Consider the following 20,152-nt stretch of genomic DNA (forward strand, 5'->3'; position numbering starts at 1 on the left):
TAATTTTAAGCACTATGGAGCTCCATTCCCAGGTCTTATGTGCCCATTTTATGGCAGACCAGCACTTGGAGAAAGGTTTTTGGGAACCAACTCTCTATCACTTCTTCATGTGCACAGCAAGCATGCTGACAGTAGTGTGTGTGGGAAAACAGCACCAGGACTTCCAGATGTAAAATCCTGAACACATGTGGTTTCTGGGAGATGGTTCTTGGGAGAAGCCCAGTCCTGCTGCTGTCTGAAATACATCAAGAAACACCTTAAGGGGAGAAGAAACAACAAAAACACTCACAGCAGCCATTTCCTAGGCTAGAAAACAATGGAATTTTTATTGAACAGAGATGGCTCATAAACACACTCAAAGGAGTTCCACCTGCTGTTCAGCAATATTCATTGCTATCTGATAATAACCTATGGGGGCAGCTGTATAAAACAGGAATAAAATACCAAATTGCTATATTCATTAATAACTTTGCCTTCCAAATACAGAACTGTAAGTATTTCAAGTCTGAAAATAGACCACAATTGTTAGCATTTAAACCAAACCTTTATGATAACAAATATACAAAAAAAGGCAGTCAATATATTAAACATTTAAATCAATAGCATACAGCATTTCTCAGAGGTAAACATTGAGCAAACAAAGCCACCGATGATGTTCAGGAATCAGGTAAAAGTTTCAAGGTCAAGCTCCAAACACTGTAGCTTTTCTAAAGCTGTACTGTATTACACTTTTATCTAGCCCCTACATTGAAAACTATGTAGCATGAACATTTGAAAATATATCATTGGCTATCCGGCAGGGAACCTGGAGTTCCTTAAGTCCTCCTTGTGTTTATATTGGAGCACCTGCGGAGACAGAGGGCAGTAGGAGTCAAGCACTTTGTTTCGCAACGTTGGGGTTTGAGTTCTGTTCTAGATGAGTGCAACAGGGTCCTCATACCAAACACGAATTCCAGCACTGAAAAGAGAGTATTTGCCTGACAACCTGCATGAAGAATCAGCCTCACAACTTGCATTAAACAGAACGGGACTTGCACACCTGTCTATTTACTGAAAGCCTGTGCTATTTCTACTGCACAGAAAAAGTCTCCTTCAGTAGCTGATCTAATGCCTGAGTTTGAAAGCTCGGGATACGTACATACGCTCAAAAAGAATGTGATAAATCTACTATTGACAACTAATAAAAGTTCGTATTGCAATATTGCTCACAACATAAATGTACAATTTGCACAAAACATGGCTCTTCAACATGAATATTTTGCAAGCTACAATATATATATGTATATATAATATGTATAATTTCTTTTCTTAAAGAATTATATGCCAGAGTGCATGCAAAGGATTTCAAAGCAGAAGCACAACAGGAGCAATCACTTGTTTACAGGTTACTGAGACCATTCAATACAGAAACAGTGGGATATTAGATAACAGACAGACAGGTAGGTAGATGTATGTACACACTGCTTCTTCACGGACCTTCCCATCTGACACCTGAATCTCAGACCCCTTTGAAAGACCAAACAGGGCTCTGAAGATTCCCACACTCTGACCATAAATCACTTCTGTTGGAGATGACAGCAAAGGAGGCACTTGTCCTTTAGCCAGGAGTAGAGGCAAGCAATCTTCTCCATAGCCAACATCTGTTCCAAATCCTGCTCTTGCAATTCTAAGCAGTGAGTGGTGAGCATTTATCCATCGAATGTTTTAGCTGGTCCCAAGCAGCCTTTACAGCTGGAAATCCAGGACTGAGAAGCTGGATCCCCTAAACAGCAGTGCACAGCACTGCCACCATTCTAGTCAGATATGTACAAGGAATGACATGTATCTTCTGATTTAAAATTTACATAGAGTATATACAAATAAAGCTATTCTATCAAGGTGCAAGTTTATTATTCTATGGTGGATTCCAATGAAGATTTCTTAAAAAAACTTCATACAGACCAACCAGGAAAGTTTACACAAAGTTGACATTTTGTCAAGTTCATTATGTAGGCTTCCTCTTGCAAACTCCACAATGGAAACTCCTGTTACTTTCCCTTGGAGTTCTGCCTAAACACAGGGCTGAATTTGATAGACTACAGCCATGTCTAATATAATTTCCTTGATTTCAATACATTTTTACCTCGGATGAAGTGGTACCATGTGTTGTTGGGTTTTTTTGTTTTTTTGGTTTTTTTTCTTTTCCAGGATGTCATCCATCTCTATGAAATGAGGCAGGACATGTAACTGGATGTCAGGGGGATTGCACTTCATGTGCCCAGGTCCAGCTTTCCTCATGTTTGATGGAACTGTGGTGTAGGAAGCTGGCACAGTTTGGCTCTATGGGTATGTCTGGAAGTCCTTGGTGCTATTTTACACTGGCTGATGACAGGTGATGCCCTCAAAAGAAATTAAAAAAAAGAAAGCCCAAATGCAATTTACTAAACAGTAAACATCCAACTGATGCACTAAACAGATGGATATGGAATGCAACTTGTCTAAAATTAGAACGGTTGTTTCCTTAGGCAAGTCTAAATTCATAAAAATCTTTCCCATCCCATGCAGGCCTCATTCTGCAGCATGTAAATATATGATGCTTCTAATAAAAGTCATTGGGAACGCAAAGCCTGTGATCAAGGAGCAGAAGGAAGGCCTGCACTCTCCCATTTTTCTTCAGCAAAAACCTCAAGTAATGTAAGTACATATTTATGATCCCTGCTCAAGCAGAGGGGCTGCGTGCAATGACAGCAGGATTTGGCCTTCAGCCTTTATGGTGTACCAACCACAACTGTGCAGATGACTGGATGGGAAATTACATCTGCTACTGCATTAAAAAAACATACAGCCTTGCAGTAACTCCCATTAAAAATTCCCACTTACTTCAGGAGAGAGACAGAGCAAGACAGCAGTCTTCAGCAAGTGCATGTTCTGGAGTTATGTTCCTCAAAAATCTTTCTGAAATACCATTTTCTTCCATTTTGTAACCTGATTATATCAAGGCATTCACAGCACAGGCTTTGCACGTGTCCTCTCAAGCTACAGGGAGCATTTCACACTTGAAACAAAGATCTCATTTGTTTGTTTTTTTCTTTTTCAGAGTAATGCAATAATAAAAATCAACTTGCTGGTTTCACATGTTGCAGTGCCTTTTACAGCCTTAACAAAATACGATTTTTTAAAAGGATGTTATGATTCATTTGTCATCCAGCAATGACAAATGACTTGTAATCTCATTGCAGATTTTAAAAGGATCAGTATCAGACAGACATTAAATGGGGTTTAAGATGACCTAAGGTGCACTTGGAGAAGATGCTGTGAGAGTGCTGCAGCAATTTAAAAAATGATTCAAAAGAAATTAAATAGAAACACACCCTTTAAATTAATTATCAAGTTGTGGACACAGTGGACAAAAGCAAACAAAGCTGCCACCTCAAATTATGGCTGAGCTCCTTATTTTTCATACATTCCCTTCTACCTTGGTTCTGAGAGCCCTCAGTTAGTCTCTCCAGTGGAAAGGCTTGTGCTGGATCATTAACAGCAAAAACAGGCAATTTTCAAAAGCATCTAACACACCCAAGAGAATGACATCTTTGAATGAGCTACAGATGTGTATCTGTCCTTTTGAAAAAAAATATTTGGTTCCAGAAATATTTGTATTTCTTAGCTATAATCTTTCCCATTGAAAAACATCTGCCATCCTATTGTCCTTTCTCTGACTCTGTTATTTTGTTTTTATCCACCACAAACGGGTAAGCAAAGGGGAAGAAAGTTTCACCTGTGTTGTTGATTACAGATGACCTCAAACATGCCTGTGAAGCCACAAACCAGTATTTAAGCCACATCTGTGGGATGCAGGACAGGATCTCTGTGTTTGTTAATGATGGCTGTTGGGTTATGTGATCTTTCATTTCCTTCTCAATAAAAAGTGAAATGAAACCTTCACATAAAACCCCAACAAAAGATGGCGGCAAACAAAACCACTTTGCTAGAAAAAAAACCCAAACCCAAATTCATAACAACCATAACAAATGCAAAACAATCGTAACCATTCCTGGGTTTGTATTACACAAATTAGCAATCTGCCTAAAATCTGCAAAAAATCAAGATAAGTGCAATGGTTCTGCATATCTTATTTCTGGCACATCCTTTCCTCTTGTTTTCACTTTTCTTTCCTACTTTCAGTTCCAAAATATCTCAGGGACAGTTGGGAGTGGATGTGAAGAGAGAGAAAGGAAGCAAAGAGCTGCTAGCTCTTCTGTCCTCTCAGGATGCTCACACAGGAATTTTAGGTGTTGCTTTCAGTGATAAAGACACAAACCTAGCCCTTCAGAAGTGGATCATTCACCATTTAAAGACTGTGCTTTCTAATTACAGATATGTATTTGGCCTGCAAAAACTTCAAAGGTGACACAGTAGGAAAGAGAGATGGAAAACAGACCTAATCCACAGACTAGAGAAATCAATGAAAAGTCTTCCAGCCATTTTAATGGAGCAAATTTCATCACGCTTTCATGTTTTGGTTTGTGAGTGATGTTATAGTAAAATCTTAACTTGTATTTTTTCATAGAACATTCATATATTTTTAACATGTAAATTACTTCTTGAACCCTATATCAAATATTTATAAATGCTAAACTAGGTACAAAGTGAAACCCATTTGGGAAAGTGGAGCAGAGGGAGGTTTAGCTGCACTAATGGATATTGCATTAATGCTTAGCGTCAAGGAAGGCTGACTGCCATTAACAAGAAATCTCATTACAAACATGATTTCACGCCTCATAACATATCCCGGAGATCTATTTACTGTCCATCTCTCTCTCTTGAACATACACACAATTATAACTACAGACACAAAATCCAAAGCATTGCACATGCTTCATCTTTTCTTCCCAATTAAAAAATAACCAAACCAAGACAAAACAAACAAACAAAAAAAAAACCAAACCAAAAAAACCCCCTAAAACCAGCCAACCAACACAACATCAAAAACCACAAAGAAACATCTCAGCATGGATGATTGGAATTCAATACTTTACAATCTCACTTCTGCCGCGAATGACTTAAGACATTTTCCAGACTTTAATGAAAAGTCTGTTCTGGGGATAACTAATGTACAAATCACATTACAAGAAGCTTTCAGAGGAGTGGGACTGAAGGACACCAGCAGCCCACCTGCTACTGGGGGTGGGGAGTGTGGGTTGAGAGAATGTGGTATTTCCTGTGGGTTTTTCTTTTCCCCCCTCTCTGTGGTAGATGGCAGAGCCAAGAGAGAATGGGGAAGAAGAGCATTGATCCTAACTTGGGGCAGAGGTCCATTATTCAACCTTCCCCATAATGCCAAAGAGATCAGTATAGGAGGAATGTCCTGCACTGCACAGAGTGGGATTTACTTATTTGGTGTCTGCATAATGCTCAGGCACCTCTGTTCCCCACTGGCACAGCACATATGGCTGCACAACAGCTGCAAGTCTCCAGAGAAACAGGGACAGGAAGCAACCTACTGGTCAAAATGCACTGGTGGGACTTAAATAGGTCAAGTTTTTCTAGTACTAATTGGAATTTAGCCAGGAATATGAGGAGAAAAAGCTCTGAGATACATTCCCATAGTCCATGTATTCAATGGATAAAAACAATTCACAACTGAAGTAAGACTGCACATTTTACTGCATCCCAAATTGCACAATTAGTCATTGGCTTAGTAACTGCAAGGCAAAAATCAGTTCCCAAGGTATTGAACTGACTGGGTTAAAGCAGGGTATTTGACCAAGAGACTGCTTGGATGCTGAGGAAGTAGTTTTCACTCTGATGAGGCTCCACAGGCTTCCTGTGCTCCTTCCTGCTTTCTGCCCCAGTAAGGCACAACCAGCACTGGGGCACATGAGGCTGGCTCCCAGCCTGCAGATGTGCTGGGAGCTCTTCAAAAGCTATGCAGAACAGAGAGAACCTGACTTTGGAAAGGCTCATCTGAAAGCCTCTCACGCAGTAAGCTACAGGATATTCAATTTATCCACTGCTGGGAAGGGGAAAGGGTAAGGCTGGACTCTATTGAACCTATAACAAGTCCAGATGTTTTGAAACATGTTAATCTGTCCCTGCCAGAATAAGGTTTTGACCTTAATTAATTAAAATGACCTCCTAACACACTGGATTTTCCAAAAGTGGCAGTCTCTTTTTGGTTTCTGAGCATCTCCCTTTTCTTTTGTGGCTTATTGTAAACCATAAATGATTTTCGATTGGGTATTTTGGTGAGGCTTTTCCCCTGTCTTTGTTTGCTTTAGAAAAGCAGTAAGAAACAAGATTGCCTCTCACTGTGCTGGGCAAAGCTGAATAATGGAAGTTTTAATGATAATACAGCAGAGGTGATGGGGAGTGGAAAGACCAAAGTTAACCAGCAGCAGCAGCAGTGCAGATATTTCTAAGGACAAGAAAATGCCACCAATTTTTTCAACTCCATGGCCATATCTGAGCATGGGACCAAACAAACCCTCTGTGTGAACACTGAAGAGACTGGAGCCAACCGGGCTGGTTGGGAATGCCAAGCAAGTGGTGGGAGATGGGGCCACTCCCCCTCTTCCTGCTCTCCCCTTCCCATTGATTTCACAGAAATTCTGAGTTTGGAAACAAATTAGGCAAGAGTGAACAGTATACCTCAGGAATCAGAGGCGAAGATCTGAGGTTATAAATTCAAATTCTTGTACCTAATCCTCTTCCCTTACTAAGACCTCCTCATTTAGTGTGCCATCCAGCACGGACAGAAACCTGTGCCTAAGCTAAGCACGCCCATTCACACGGTGTCACCACCTCTACAGGATGAAAGAACAAACCTGTCAGCCCAAAGAAAGGTGAAAAAATGCCTCTCCAAAGGAAAAGAAACAACAAAGTTGCTGTTCTGGTATAATCAAGAGGGCAGATTTAGCAAAATAAACATGCAAAGCACAAGGTGTTTGTAGAATTTAACCAACTTCTCTTATAAATTGCTGCCATGTTTCCTGGGTGTTTTAGTGACAAGCAGTCCAAGCAAAGCACAAAACCCATCATCTAATGAGACTCTTGACTTTGAGGTGGTGAGATACCACATTTTAAGTCCTGTGCAGCATCCAACATAAACACATTTTAGGCCATTCATGGCTGTTCCATGCAAGAAGCCTTGGACAGAGCTGAAGGAATGACAGCTTAAGGGCAACAGAAAGAAACTGAATGCCCTCCTCCTACCCACACTGGGTTTGCTTCCGCAGCTCAAAGGCTCGCTGAAGGCAGCTGAAAAATTCCCATTAGCCTTTCTGCAGGTTTCCAGATTTTCCTTTTGCTTTGGGCACCACATGCATAATATTCCCAGCAGTAAAGTCATGAAGCATTGAGCCACAGCTAAAGACTTGGCTTTGCTGTTTTTTGCACTTGAGGGCCAGTTACATATAGCAGGTCAGGTGCAATTGTGAAATGTGATAATCTGGTCAGAGAGGCCAGCCTCAGTTTTCACCCACTGAAGGTAACAGGCCTTACCTCAAAATAAATACCAAGTTAAAAAATAATAGTTTTGCTATAAATGTATGGAAGTGCTGCAGGTTTGTTTGCTTATAGGTTGACATCTAAAATTAATAATGTTCTCATCAATGGGGTTTCAGATATTATCTTAGGGCTATTTCAAGGCTAACTTCCTGCAAAGTAGTTTATTAAAAGTTAGGACAAATCCTAGGCAGCTTTTTAAATTCTTACAAATCTCAACATCTTTGTCCCAAAGGATGAAAGCAACATCAGGCTCTTCATTTCTGTAAAGCACTTGCAGAGCCTCACATGAAAGACACTTTGGCAAACAAACTAAAGACATTGGCTTTAGGTAATCTCATTCACCAAAAAAAACCCCAAAAACCAACCAATCAAACAAACAAAACAAACCAAAAACCTCCCAGAAACCAAAAAACCAACAAAACTCCAAACTAGTGGCTTCAAGACAACTTCAGTGAATGCAGTGAATGCAGGTTTCAGGGTGTCATCTTTCAGCAGTATTTTTAAGACAGAGCCAGCTCCTGAGGGACCTGAATATGTGCAACTCACTTCAACTAGTTCTGTAGGTCCCCAGCTTCTCCCAGGATTTCACCCACAGATAGAATCATTAGGAATGGCTGCTTTTTGTAGGATGGCCTAATCCTCACCCTGAGTATGTGAAGGTGTTAACTTAAAAAAACTCCACTTAAACAGGGTCCTGCATGCCTGAGTCCCCACAGACCAGGTGGCATTCCAGCCATAACAGAACTCGCCTCTGATTTTACACAGGTACAGCAGGGAAGAAAAGATGCTCTTTTTTTTCATGACTACACCACTTCAGAGCAGTTTATTTCAGTGCAAACCAACCACTTCCCTTTTTCTTTTTAACCTTTAAAGAGCAGCACGTGTTGCTGTGCTCTGAAACAAAACTAGAATTTATGCAAGTCCCCAGCACATCACACCCTACAAGCTCATCCAGGACTTGTGCAACGCTTGGAAGGAAGCCAGTGGATATTCAGTGGAAAAAGGCTCAGTGTCCAAAGCAGCATGTGGAGGATTCAGCAAGCAGCTCTCATTAGTGCCAATGGGAGCCTGGCTACTAAACCTTCACACCTTTTTAAAGATGTTTCCTCTGTCTTTGCACAAATCTACTCCGGAGCTGAAACCAAGCAGGCAGAAGTTTTAGCTGGGGAAAAAATAGTCTTAGCTATTAGAAAGCTGGCCCTGTTCCAGAACAGAGAGCATCTGGCCACCAGCTGTGTTTAGAGGACAGCAGGCCTAAGGAAAAGATCAGGGGAAAATCGGAGAAATAAGTAGACAGTGGTGAAATTTGTCACTAAAAGAATGCCAGCATTCCTCTGTGATGTCCAAACCTTTGCCATCTTACATTACTCATCCTTTTCCCAGCTCTTGAGCCAATTATTGGAAAGTCAACTATTCAGGACAACACAGATACCACTTCTGGCTTGGGAAGGAATCCAGCAGGGCTCTACAGTAAAAAAGCTGGGAAGTGTGGAAACTGGTAGCACGTGAGGCAAAGTGGGAATGTGAAGAAATTCTGGAAACCAAGGGAGGACCGTGTAGGGATATAAGGAAAGATCTGCCATGAGGCAGGGACAGGATGTCTGTAAGTCCTCAAATATTACAGCAATGAATTAGTATAAAAATGACAGATGGAAAGCCACCTTTACTCATTACAGACTGGAAAATTATGATTAAAAAAGAAAATCCTATGTTTTTCTAAGGATGCTGTATTTTTTCCATTTTACCAGGACTGGAGGCAACATCTGGCCTCAAAATTTGTAAATTATTGCAACCCATACAAAGACTAAAGGAAGAGAAAGCTTTTTATTTTCTAAGATGATAACACCATGTCTCAAAAAAATGCTAATAAAATGCTCTGTTGGAAAGAGCCTTATCTGATAGGGATGGTATTCATGGGCACCCACTGAAACTCACATTACTTTTTAGATTAAATTGACAAGAGCCCTTCCCCCCAGCCCGAGATTAATGGAATGAAGAATCCATGCATGAAGCCACATATAATAAAGGTTGGAGATTATGAAACAGGCTAGAAGACATGATCAGAATTTCAACTGATCTTGATGAAGTGGGGAAATTGCTCTGATTAGAGCAGAACAAATTTAATAAAGAGAAATTGAAAGTGTTATTCTTTGAAAGGTGTAGTAAACAAATGCACAAATAAAGATGGAACTCCTGGGAAGACAGCAGTGAATTCCTCAGAAATTATAAGACAGACTAGATCAAAGTCAGCCACGGGATGTTCTTGTAGAAAATAACTGGGGATGTATTTTCTGATATGCTTTACATAAACCACAACAACAGTTTCTCTGCTTTGCTTGTTAATGTATAAAACTCCTGCTGAAGTATGGAAATTTGGGAAAAACGGGAAGCCATGAGGGAAATGACAGCAAAAATCAGAGACCTAGAAAACACTAAAAAAGGTACTAGGAAAGACTATACTAGTGATGCAAGGAGGATAATTCCTTTCATACACAGAATAACTTTCTAAAAAGATTTGTAAGATCATCTGTTTTTCCTGTCAGTCAGAACTTGAAGGAAAAGTGGCTTGATTTGCAATTAAGAAATTCTGAACTCTCTTAGGAAAATGTTCTGATTATGAGAGTGGTGAAGATCATGGATCTCGTGACTGGATTTTTGAAGAGCCTGTAAGCTGCACGTTGTCTGGCATGGTTTAGCTGGATCTCACCCAGCCTCACCTCAGGAGATGCAGACTGAAAATCACCATTTCCAAACTCTGGTTTGCAGATCCACAAAGGTTTGCTGGCTGCTTCCAGGAGAAATGAATGCCAGGTTTACACAGACTGGCTCTTCTGATGGTGTAAGTCCTGGGGACCACTGCTCAAAAAAGAATTGAAAATTATAACTTTTTTCTTAAGGTTTCCTTCAGCTCAGCTATACATCTGTGATGTTTGGATTACTAGCATTTCCAAAGGCAAAAGTTATTCCTGTATAAATCCTTAGCTGCAGTCCCTTCCTGTAACAGCTCAGGGTGCCCAAACACAGTGAGCACCATGTACAGCCACCAAAGGACCTACTAAGGCCTTTATTGCTGAAAGAAACCTAGTGAATTTTACCACAGATACTCTCAACTCAGAAGAAGGACTAGCATGGAGTTACCAGAGCTTCCCTCCCATTTAATATGTAATGATTATTGTTTGAAAAACTTGGCTATTTTAAACCATGGGGCTGCAGGGTGAGGCCTGCTCTTAGCTAGTTATTTTTGTCATAGAAGGATGGGTTTCCATGGATGAGAAGGCACACCAAGCAACAACAAGCACTCCTGTGTGTTGCTGCTGTATTAACTATGGTCTTGCTTCTCTATGACCACAATATTCACACAGAGTGGCTACTACTTAAAAGTTCCAGACAACATCTTGTGTGAAGGTCTACTGTGCAGAAAACAAGATCTAATTGACCGACATGCTGTTTCTCTGCAACATTAGTGGCAGTTCAGACATTTTTTCATTTGTTGCAGAAACGGCAGAGGCTTTAGAAGACCAAGCACAAAGGAGGATTTATACCTCAGAGTCATAAAATAGCTTCCTACTGTGTTGATAGCTAAAACCAAAACTTTCTCTGAGCACATCAAAAGCTGGAACATGGAAGGGCACCTGATGCTTCAGCAAAAGGAAGAGGTTAACATGCAAACAAGTAAATTTCTCAGAATGGCACACTAGAAAACAAATGTATGAATGTCACTTTGCCACGGAGAAGGCAACATCTTTGCCTACTTCTTACTGTGGTTTTCAGAGAGAGGGCATTCGAATGTTGTGGCATACAGCAGATTTGTCTTGCTAACAATATGCTGCAAAATAAACACAGCTTTGACATTTAAATCACACCCCTCACCCCACCCAAGCCCTGCATTTTAGATTACCTACACATTCTCAGGATACAGTGAGAAATTATTCTATTGTACATATTTAATTATAATTTTAAAAAGTCTAACTCAGACACAATCTCTGGCCAGTAGCAAAATATCCACACATCACTAAAGATCTGTTATTATCTCTTCACTGCAACAAACAGAAATCAGCATCTCGAGAAGGAGCTCCAGGGGTATCATATTGCAGCCAATTGCACCAGATTAAAAAATATGCTAATTTCACAAATGAAGTTTGACAAGAAGTAACATTGAATTTGTCTTGGCAAAACAAAGCACGAACGTAACATTTCACAGGTACAGTTACCATGCAAACGCATGTTTGTTGAGTTTGTCATTGATTTCAACCCCAAATCACAAGTAGCATGCAGTTCTCCTGTCCCCCCAACTACTGTATTAGAGACAGTCTGGGTAATGTGCCTCTTTGGTGTAACCATAGCCTCTTAGGCAAGATTATACCACCCTAGGAAAGAATACAAGCAAAACTTGATCATACGTATGTTTACACAATGTACATTTTACCATTTAAAAAACCAAAACATGTTACATAGATTCTCAAACACAGCTCTGTTGAAAATGAAATTTTAAGCTTAAGAAATAGGTTTTAAACTACAAGGCCACCCCATTATTTTTTATGAACAGTTTAAAAAGTTCCCACCCCTAAAAATCTGCCATTATATTTCCTCAACTATAACAGTTTTACCCACTCTCTAATACAGCTGATCTTTGCTGGACAGCAGTAACAGTTCTTACATTTCTTAAATGCACGAGATAATGAATTCTGGGATATATATAGTTCTTAACTGTGTAACACTGGAACAAATCTGACTTAAATGATTAATTGGTCAATTCAGGTGTTCCCCAGCACTACCCTTCAGGCAGGGACTTCTGCTGTTCACTGATGTGAGTTCTGGCTTTTGTTGGCATCAAGCTCCAAGAACAGGCTCGTGTTCAGAATGTGAGTATAAGGGCAATTCACCAGATACTCCGGTACCCAGCTTGCTCAAAACCAGAGAGGAACTTGGTTTCTGTATTCTCTCATCCAGGTGGGGACACAGCCCCAGAGCAGCACCTTTGGCCGAAACAGAACTATTTGGATGCGATGTAGAATTTTTTACATTTTCTTTTTTGTGGTAGTCATTTAAGCAGTTGCAACAGGTTTGAGCAACTGCAACAGCAGACTTAATTTGCAGGGTCTTTGATTAGAGGGTTACCATCTTCCTCAGCTTTATACAACGGAGCCCTTTGAAGAAGACAAATGAATTGACTGAATTCTTGTGGCCAACGTCCTCTGTAAGTCCTCTAGTACATTCTGACCAGATGTTTCTCCATTCTTGTCATACAACAACTGTTTGAAAGCTTCGTTTTCAATGAGGACCATCATATTTTTTAGAAAGTAGCCTTCACAATAGGCAGATAGTTCTGTGACGCCGAGGAACTACAAGAAGTGAAATTAGAGAAAGATAACCATTCTGATTAAACTCAGGTGACAAATACAGTGCATAAGAGCTGCACACAAACAAATACACAAGCTTAGCCTTTAGGACAGTTTAAAATGTGCTTACTTACAGATATGAATGTGTGGAGAGGTAGGAGTTAATAAAACAGTATTTTATGCTGATGATTCTCATAATAATTCCATGTTAAAAGACCCTGGCTGTTGGGGAAAAAAACTTCACAGGCTGAAGCTTTGCTCCCTCGGAAATTGATGGGAGTTTTACCACAGAGTTTACCAGACCCATGATTTCATGCTAGAAGTTACACCCTGAAACTACAGGTTTGGAAAAACATTACAGACCATGTTTCAAGAATGCTGTCCTTAGCAAGGATGGGTCATATGACTGAAGAAAGCTGACATGCACAATTTCATTTGAGGAGAAATGGAAATAATCAGACATAAAAAAAAATCTCCCCAGGGCAGAGGTGAATTTCCCAGCCCCAGCACCGGACATTTTAAGATTCAGCTGGGCAGGGTGCTGGGGCATCTTGTATTTTTGCAAGGAAAGGCTGGACCAGATGATCCTTGGAGCCCCTTCCAAACTGGTATTCTGCAATTCTATGATTCCAGTTTTAAAAATGGAAAACCCATAGGGATATTAACAATATCAGTACTCCCCAGTCAGCTTTTATTTGTAAATATGACCAAATCCACATTACAGCATCACAGAATACACTGAGTTGGAAGGGACCCACGAAGATCACTGAGTCCAACTCCTGGCCCTGCAAGGGACCATCCACCAAACCTCCTCTCAATCCTGATGACAAGGGCTGTGCTCCATGGATCTCTGGGACAACCTGCCCACACATCCCCTCTGGAAAGGCAGGGGACGTCCTGCAGTGCAGATGAGCTTGCAAAGCAGCAAGGTCAAGAAAGGTGTCCCTGACCTGGTTCTGACTATATGATCTTTAAGGGTCTCTTCTAACCCAACTAATTCCAGAAGTGAAAGATTCATGCACAGTCAGGTTGGCTATTGCTGCAATGCCCTACCCACAGCAGTGCCAACATGACTCTGGCTGTAAAATCCATCCAGGTATCCCATTTCCACTGCTTCCATTGGGAGGTACAGGCACAAATAACTTGCAGGGTGGGGCTCTTGCAAAAGAGGAGTTTCATTTAGCCACTGGGTTTGTTAAGTCACAGCATATAGGAATCTTCTTCAATCAGGATGTAAGTAACAGCCCCATTTCACAATTCAAAGAAAACATGATTTTTAAGTAAAATTCTTGTTTTTACTGACAGCAATACAAATCGAGAAGTTCACACATGAGCTAGAAGACAAATCAAATATTTTTCAAACAATTCTTGCACTGTAATTTTTTCCCCCTTACATTAAAGGGATCTACAGATATTCCCTGTTTTTATAGGTGAACCTTTGTGCTATTTCAAACATTGATTGCATGTTATCTGTACATGAAAACCTAGCATTACTATTCTCTGTAGGAAATACCTGATGATGGGAATGGAGGTCAGATCTGCAGGGGTTTGGAGCAATCTGCAGGATTACTCTGTTCAATCAAACCTCCATGTCACAATGCATCAGTTTATCTTTTGTATAGACTGTGCAAGTTAGAGAAAAAAATTTCTTAAGAAATGCTTGAAGAATATTTCATTGCACTTATTTGTGTGTCATTTCCATCTTCCAAGTGAAAATCTCACTACTACACATGAGGAGGGAAAAAACTGAAACTAATCAATGTGGTAACCACCTCCACCAATGCGTGAAAATAGGTTTTCTAGGACAAGGAATGCCATGCTTTTGTGTCTAATGACTTAGGCAACCTCACAAGCTAACTATATAATTTGATTCCAATAAGAAACTCTCCAAGACATAAAATTCTCATTACCATCCTTGCAGGGCTCTGAGCCATTGCACTTCCACAATGTGGCTTTTTATATATTGACAAGGTGTCACCAGCATTGAGTGTATCACCCCACTGGGCTTCAGGCAGGAAGAAACAGGTAATAGAAATGGGAAAATGCATCTTGGAAGGTGAAAGCAGAGATGCCTACTTTGTTTAGTGATTCCTGTAGAATCAGCTCAGCAGTTTGTGTTGCTATGAATAAGGGATGGATCTCCCACACAGTGGTACACTCAAACTGAATTTGAACCACTCAGGGAAGGGGCTGAGAAGCTGCCACCTTGGACTCAGACTACCTAATTTTGGATTGTCACTATACCAGGTACCTATTAATCAGTCAGTCCCAGTAAATGAATGACAAATTTTAAACATGCAACAAATGTACTAAGCATATGAAATGTACATATAACTACCTATTATAAAACTGACCTACGACGATGATGACAGACACACAACATGCAAGCATATGCAGCTATTTTTACCTTGGCGTGATTATAAATATCCACGCAGTTTTCTGTATTAATGCTTTTTGCACAAATGATCTCACAGTGTCGTTGTAAAGCTTCAAGCTGGAAAAATTTAGCAGCAGAGAGAAGCTAAAAAAAACAAAAGGAAAAAATAATCAAAAACTGCTGAGCGATACAGAATCAGAGCTTGTTTCTTTACTGTTTCATTATATTTTTTTTCTGCCCCTTCTTCAGTTAGCATGAAAGTACTGACAAAAAGTCAGAATGAGAAGACTGCTTGGTTGTTTTAACCCTCTGCAGTCCATTCTAAATCACACAATAGGAATCTACAGAGATAATACCAAAGGCTGCTCAGGTCCACATGCTGACTTTGGAATGGGACAAGGGGAAAAAGGAAACAGCAGCTTGAAGAATATTCTGTCATTTTGCAAACACAACTCTGCAATAAGGGACCTGCAAATACATCCCCAAAACCCAAAGTTCTGGTTCAACTTTCAGCTGTTCCCTAAGATCTTATTGAAACAGAGCACCTGGGCTGGATATGGGGAGGTCAGCAGAAAGGTCAGGATGAAGAGTACAGAGGAATTCAAACCAAACAATCATCACCATCCTGGGCAGTCTTAATCTAGAGACAATAAACCTCAAATCTCCACCTCAGCAGGCTCAAGGAAATAGAATCAGATCTCCATGTGCTCCTTGTCCTAGCTTGTGAGGAGCTGGAAGGGGTTGTCCAGGCCAGGAGCACTGGAACACTGTCTGGGGTCCATGTTACTTCAAGGAACGAGTGCACAGAGGTGGGAACCAGTTAATGCCCAGCTAGCATCCATGTGAGTGCCATGTGTCTGTCACTGCACTACCCCACCTCTTCTCCTGACACCAGCACTGACCTCCCTCTCTGGCCTTGCATGCCTCCTATGGCTATACTGCCTACCCTGGCACTGCCTTGGCATCTCTGCCTGTGGGGTGAAAATGGCTTGGATTTTGAGTTCTCCAACTGATTTCAGCAGTGTTAAGATTTCCTCTATTGCCCTTTTTCTGTCATTTTACAGCAGGTGAAAGTAATTTCGTTTTCTGTCTTTCCATGGTAGGTCATTGTCTTTGGCTCTCTGCTCTGCCTTAGAAAGCAGGCTGGAGTTCTTCATTGCTTGACACCTTGCTATAACCCAGCCAGGCCTTAGGCCAAGCTGTTTACATATTTAAATAGCACTTATTCAGGTATTCAGGCTTTTACACAGCCCTTATTATTTGGGACTCAAAACAAAAAGCTAACCCAAAGGGGCTCTTGTGCTGCCTGGGGAACAAACAAAACCCTGAAACTTCCATGACATTATTCTGACTTCTCCTATGCAGTCTGCTCAAGATCCACTTTAATCCCATAAATAAATCCAAGTGCTGGAAATCTGCAGTGCTGATGTGATAGCAGCCAGCTGGCCCCAATTATGAATTGCAGCAAAGATTTCTGTGGAGTATTTCTGGTGCTTCTGGTTATCATATTTGTAATAAGGCAAGTTACTAAATGCAGTTTTGAAAGATAAAGCCAAATCCTATTCCAGCTGCCTCTGTGGCTCAAGCAGTCATGTGCTAGTTTGTAATTACTTTAAACTGTGAGGAACCATGGCCAGATCTGTTATCAAGAGATCAATCAATCAGTCATACATTCTGGAGTCTCAGAAGTTTTGAGATGTCACAAAAGTAGAGCAAGCTGCCAGCTGAAATGCAGCACAAGCTTTTTAACATCCTAGGTGATAACAGACACATCTCTATAAAGCCACTGCACTGCCATGTCTAAGATTCTCTATTTCAGAAAAGGTTAGAAATTCAGGAGGTCTTTCAAAACTCTTGAGTGAAATAGAGAATTACTGAACTTTTCCTATACAGCTCAGGAAGTCGATGTGGGTATGCTTACATAAAAATCCACTGCCTGCACTAGAGAGGGACAATTTCAGTCCTGAGCAGTTCCATCCTCTGGCTGCCAGACTCAGTGTTATAGGGACAGAATAATACAGGCAACAGTGGAACAGTGACAGGACATGAGGAAATGGGAAGTAGCTGCACCAGGGGAAGTGCAGATTGGCCGTAAGGAACAGGTTCTCCACTGAGAGAGCAGTCAGTCACTGAACAGCCTCCCCAGGGAGGTGCTCATGGCACCAAGCCTCCAGAGTTCAAGGCACATCTGCACGACACTGAGTGATGTGGTTTAGCTTTACATAGTCCTGCAAGGAGCAGGGAGCTGGACTTGATGATCCCTATGGTTTCTTCCAACTTGAGATATTCTATGACCCTGTGATCGTGGTGGCAGACACTGGTGATTACGAGCTGTTTAAGGAGCTCTGAATTTAGTATTTACTGACCCGCATTCTTTTTGGCTGCCTGAAAACTCCCTGAATGACTATCAAGAATTTGCTCAATGTGTCTTAGTTCTGTATAGTTGGAGTGGTTTTGCTGATCATACCTGACAGTGATGGCACACAGTATTTGGAAGGGGATGACTTAACATCCATAAGGTTGTGGCTGTGTGGCTATACTGAAGGTTCACTCAGCTCCAGCTGGTTTGGTTTGGCTTTTGCAAAAGGCCACAACAGCCCCTGAATGTTTTACATCCAGTGAGAAAGGGGCAAAGAAGTCTCTATCTCAGGGAGCAGATTATGGTTTTATTAATAAAATTTGAGAGTCACATGCTTGAAATTGAACTGAACGGTGTCTCCAGTGAACGTCTCTCATGGTTAAAGCCTAGCACATGCCCGAGACTTCTCCCACGTGAGGAACCAAACTGGATGTTTCTAATGCTGTTGAGATAGGGAGGATGGAACACTAAGTTGCTGGAAATTGGTTCCAGATTTTCATAACACCAGCTTTGCCTCTAAGTAGGTATTTGCAAAGTCTCCCAGTCTCCTGCCGGACTGCAGAGAGTCTGGGCACTCCAGGAGAGGCACTGCTGGCTCTTATAGGAGTGCTTAGCCCTTGCCCAAAGGCCACATGCCCTCGGGTGAATGTACACAGATCAGTCAGCATTGCTCCCACTGCAATTAAATAATGTCTCTTACCTCCATAATTTCATTATTTTTAATCAGGAGTGACTCTGCACCTCCATAATAAAGATACTGCATAACCAGCTGTAACAAAACAAAGGGAGTGTTTATAAAAACCAATCCAAGACATAGAGGAACAGGGGACAATGCAGGCAATACCTGAGGCTCTCCTAACACCACCATGGATTTGTAGGTAAAAATGGCCCAAGTCTCCTGCTTTCAAAGATATACTTGGTTTTATTCTTTCTCTGCAAAATTCAGAGTTTCCTTGTCACAGGTAGTCTAATGTCTCAGCCCTCACCCTCAAATTGTCTGGATTTCCTGGTGAGCTCCAAAGAGTTTGCAGGAAACTGATTAACTCATTTTGAATTTTCAGTGTATTTCCCAGTCTGTTAAGTACATCACTGACTCAGGCAAACACAGCATATATAATGGTTATTCCCTTACTCCCTATTTCCCTGGCAAAGGCCACCTTCATCCAGCTGTGTGTGGGCATGCATGGATGACGAAGTGGAGGAGCTTTGCAGTGTAGTACAAGCCTGACAAGATCCCTCTGCGGGGAACCCAGGCATTGTAGGCAGGTGGGAATTATGTGCAGCAGTAACAGTTGATACATGGAGCTGCCTGAGCTGCAGCTCCAAGCAAGGGAAGCATATCCATGTACATGCCACAGGTACAGAGAGCAAGCTCTGCCTTTTCATGGCAAAAAATTGATTGGAGCACACTACTACGGAAGGGAATGAAGTGTGTCTCTTCCAAATCTGCCCATTAAATACAGAAAGAGCCAACTACAGAAAGAAATGCCTTATGCTGCCAGGCAGCGCTTTCTGTGCACAGCCCATGGCAGTGAAATGCATGTTGCTGTATCTGCAATCAATAGCTCTCTGCTCAAACAGAGATGAAGCCTGTGCTTGTGAAACCACTGCTCTGGTTTATCAAATAGATAGGTACTAATTTGGACATGGCATACATGCTGCTTTTACAAGTTCCATTCAAATTCAGAGTGAGGACTGTACCTGAAAGATGGGGTACTTCACATAGTTGATCTCAATACAAGTACTATCAGATGAAGGCTTGCTAGACAGCAATGCTTTAAACCTAAATAAAAAGAAGCAAAATAGAAATACCAGCCCAATTATCTCTATGGAAAAATGCAGTAAAAACAGCACAGAAATGCAGTGGAATGACAGCATCAACTCTTGCAAAATCAGTATACTGAAATGAATGGATTTGTCACCAAAAAGCATCAAGATTTAGATACTAACATAAAGTTCAAACCAAAAGGAAAAAGCCTCTCTCTAGAAGATTTCAATTTGAAATTCTTGAAAAATACATCTAATATAACAATAGAATAAAATATACATCCATAATTCAGATTCTGCAATGATACATATTACAGAACCAAATTTTTTTTTCTTGAAGGCAACATGATCTTTTATGAAGATCTGCAACATTTAAAATCTGAATGTTTTCCTTTTTTGAAGGCAACGAATTTTGGCTTATGTCCATTATGCTGGCTTAAAAAATGTTTTGGAACTAAATTTAAAAAAAACACCAAGACTTTTAATGCTCCTATGCACACTCAGTATGATTGTGTAAGAACAGGCAGGAGAGAAAACTGGACAGGTTGCTGTTCTCTGATTATCAAAACCCGAAATTCAGACACAAGTTTCCGGACAAAATATTTGCCTTATTTTTAGTTAATAATGGCAGACTTATGTGAGATGTATACATACATAGCAATCTACTTCTCAAAATCAGGTATTCCCATGGATCAGAAGGTGAAAATGGGAAATGTGCTGCCAGAAACACCCACCCTTGTACTTTCTCTCTTTGATAATTCATCTGACCTTCCAGCAGTAGTTCAAAGCTCAGCTTATCTATCAAGACAGCATTTTCTGGATTTT

The 20,152-nt window shown here is 40.8% G+C and overlaps 1 protein-coding gene across 3 annotated transcripts in view; it reads right to left on the reverse strand.

Annotated features, from left to right (window-relative positions):
• Window positions 1-297: 297 nt before the first annotated feature.
• Window positions 298-20,152, reverse strand: part of BTBD11 (BTB domain containing 11) — a 180,373-nt gene continuing 160,518 nt past the window's right edge. For all 3 annotated transcript variants that reach the window (XM_033056878.2, XM_033056877.2, XM_033056876.2), the window contains 4 exons: window positions 19,262-19,343; window positions 18,261-18,329; window positions 15,232-15,345; window positions 298-12,827 (listed from right to left, as the gene is read on the reverse strand). In XM_033056878.2, the coding sequence (XP_032912769.1) occupies window positions 12,618-12,827; window positions 15,232-15,345; window positions 18,261-18,329; window positions 19,262-19,343 (475 nt within the window). In that variant the 3' untranslated portion in view covers window positions 298-12,617. The remainder of the gene's footprint in view (window positions 12,828-15,231; window positions 15,346-18,260; window positions 18,330-19,261; window positions 19,344-20,152) is intronic.

The sequence above is a fragment of the Catharus ustulatus genome, chromosome 4, assembly GCF_009819885.2.
Source record: "Catharus ustulatus isolate bCatUst1 chromosome 4, bCatUst1.pri.v2, whole genome shotgun sequence".
Classification (NCBI taxonomy): Eukaryota; Metazoa; Chordata; class Aves; order Passeriformes; family Turdidae; genus Catharus; species Catharus ustulatus.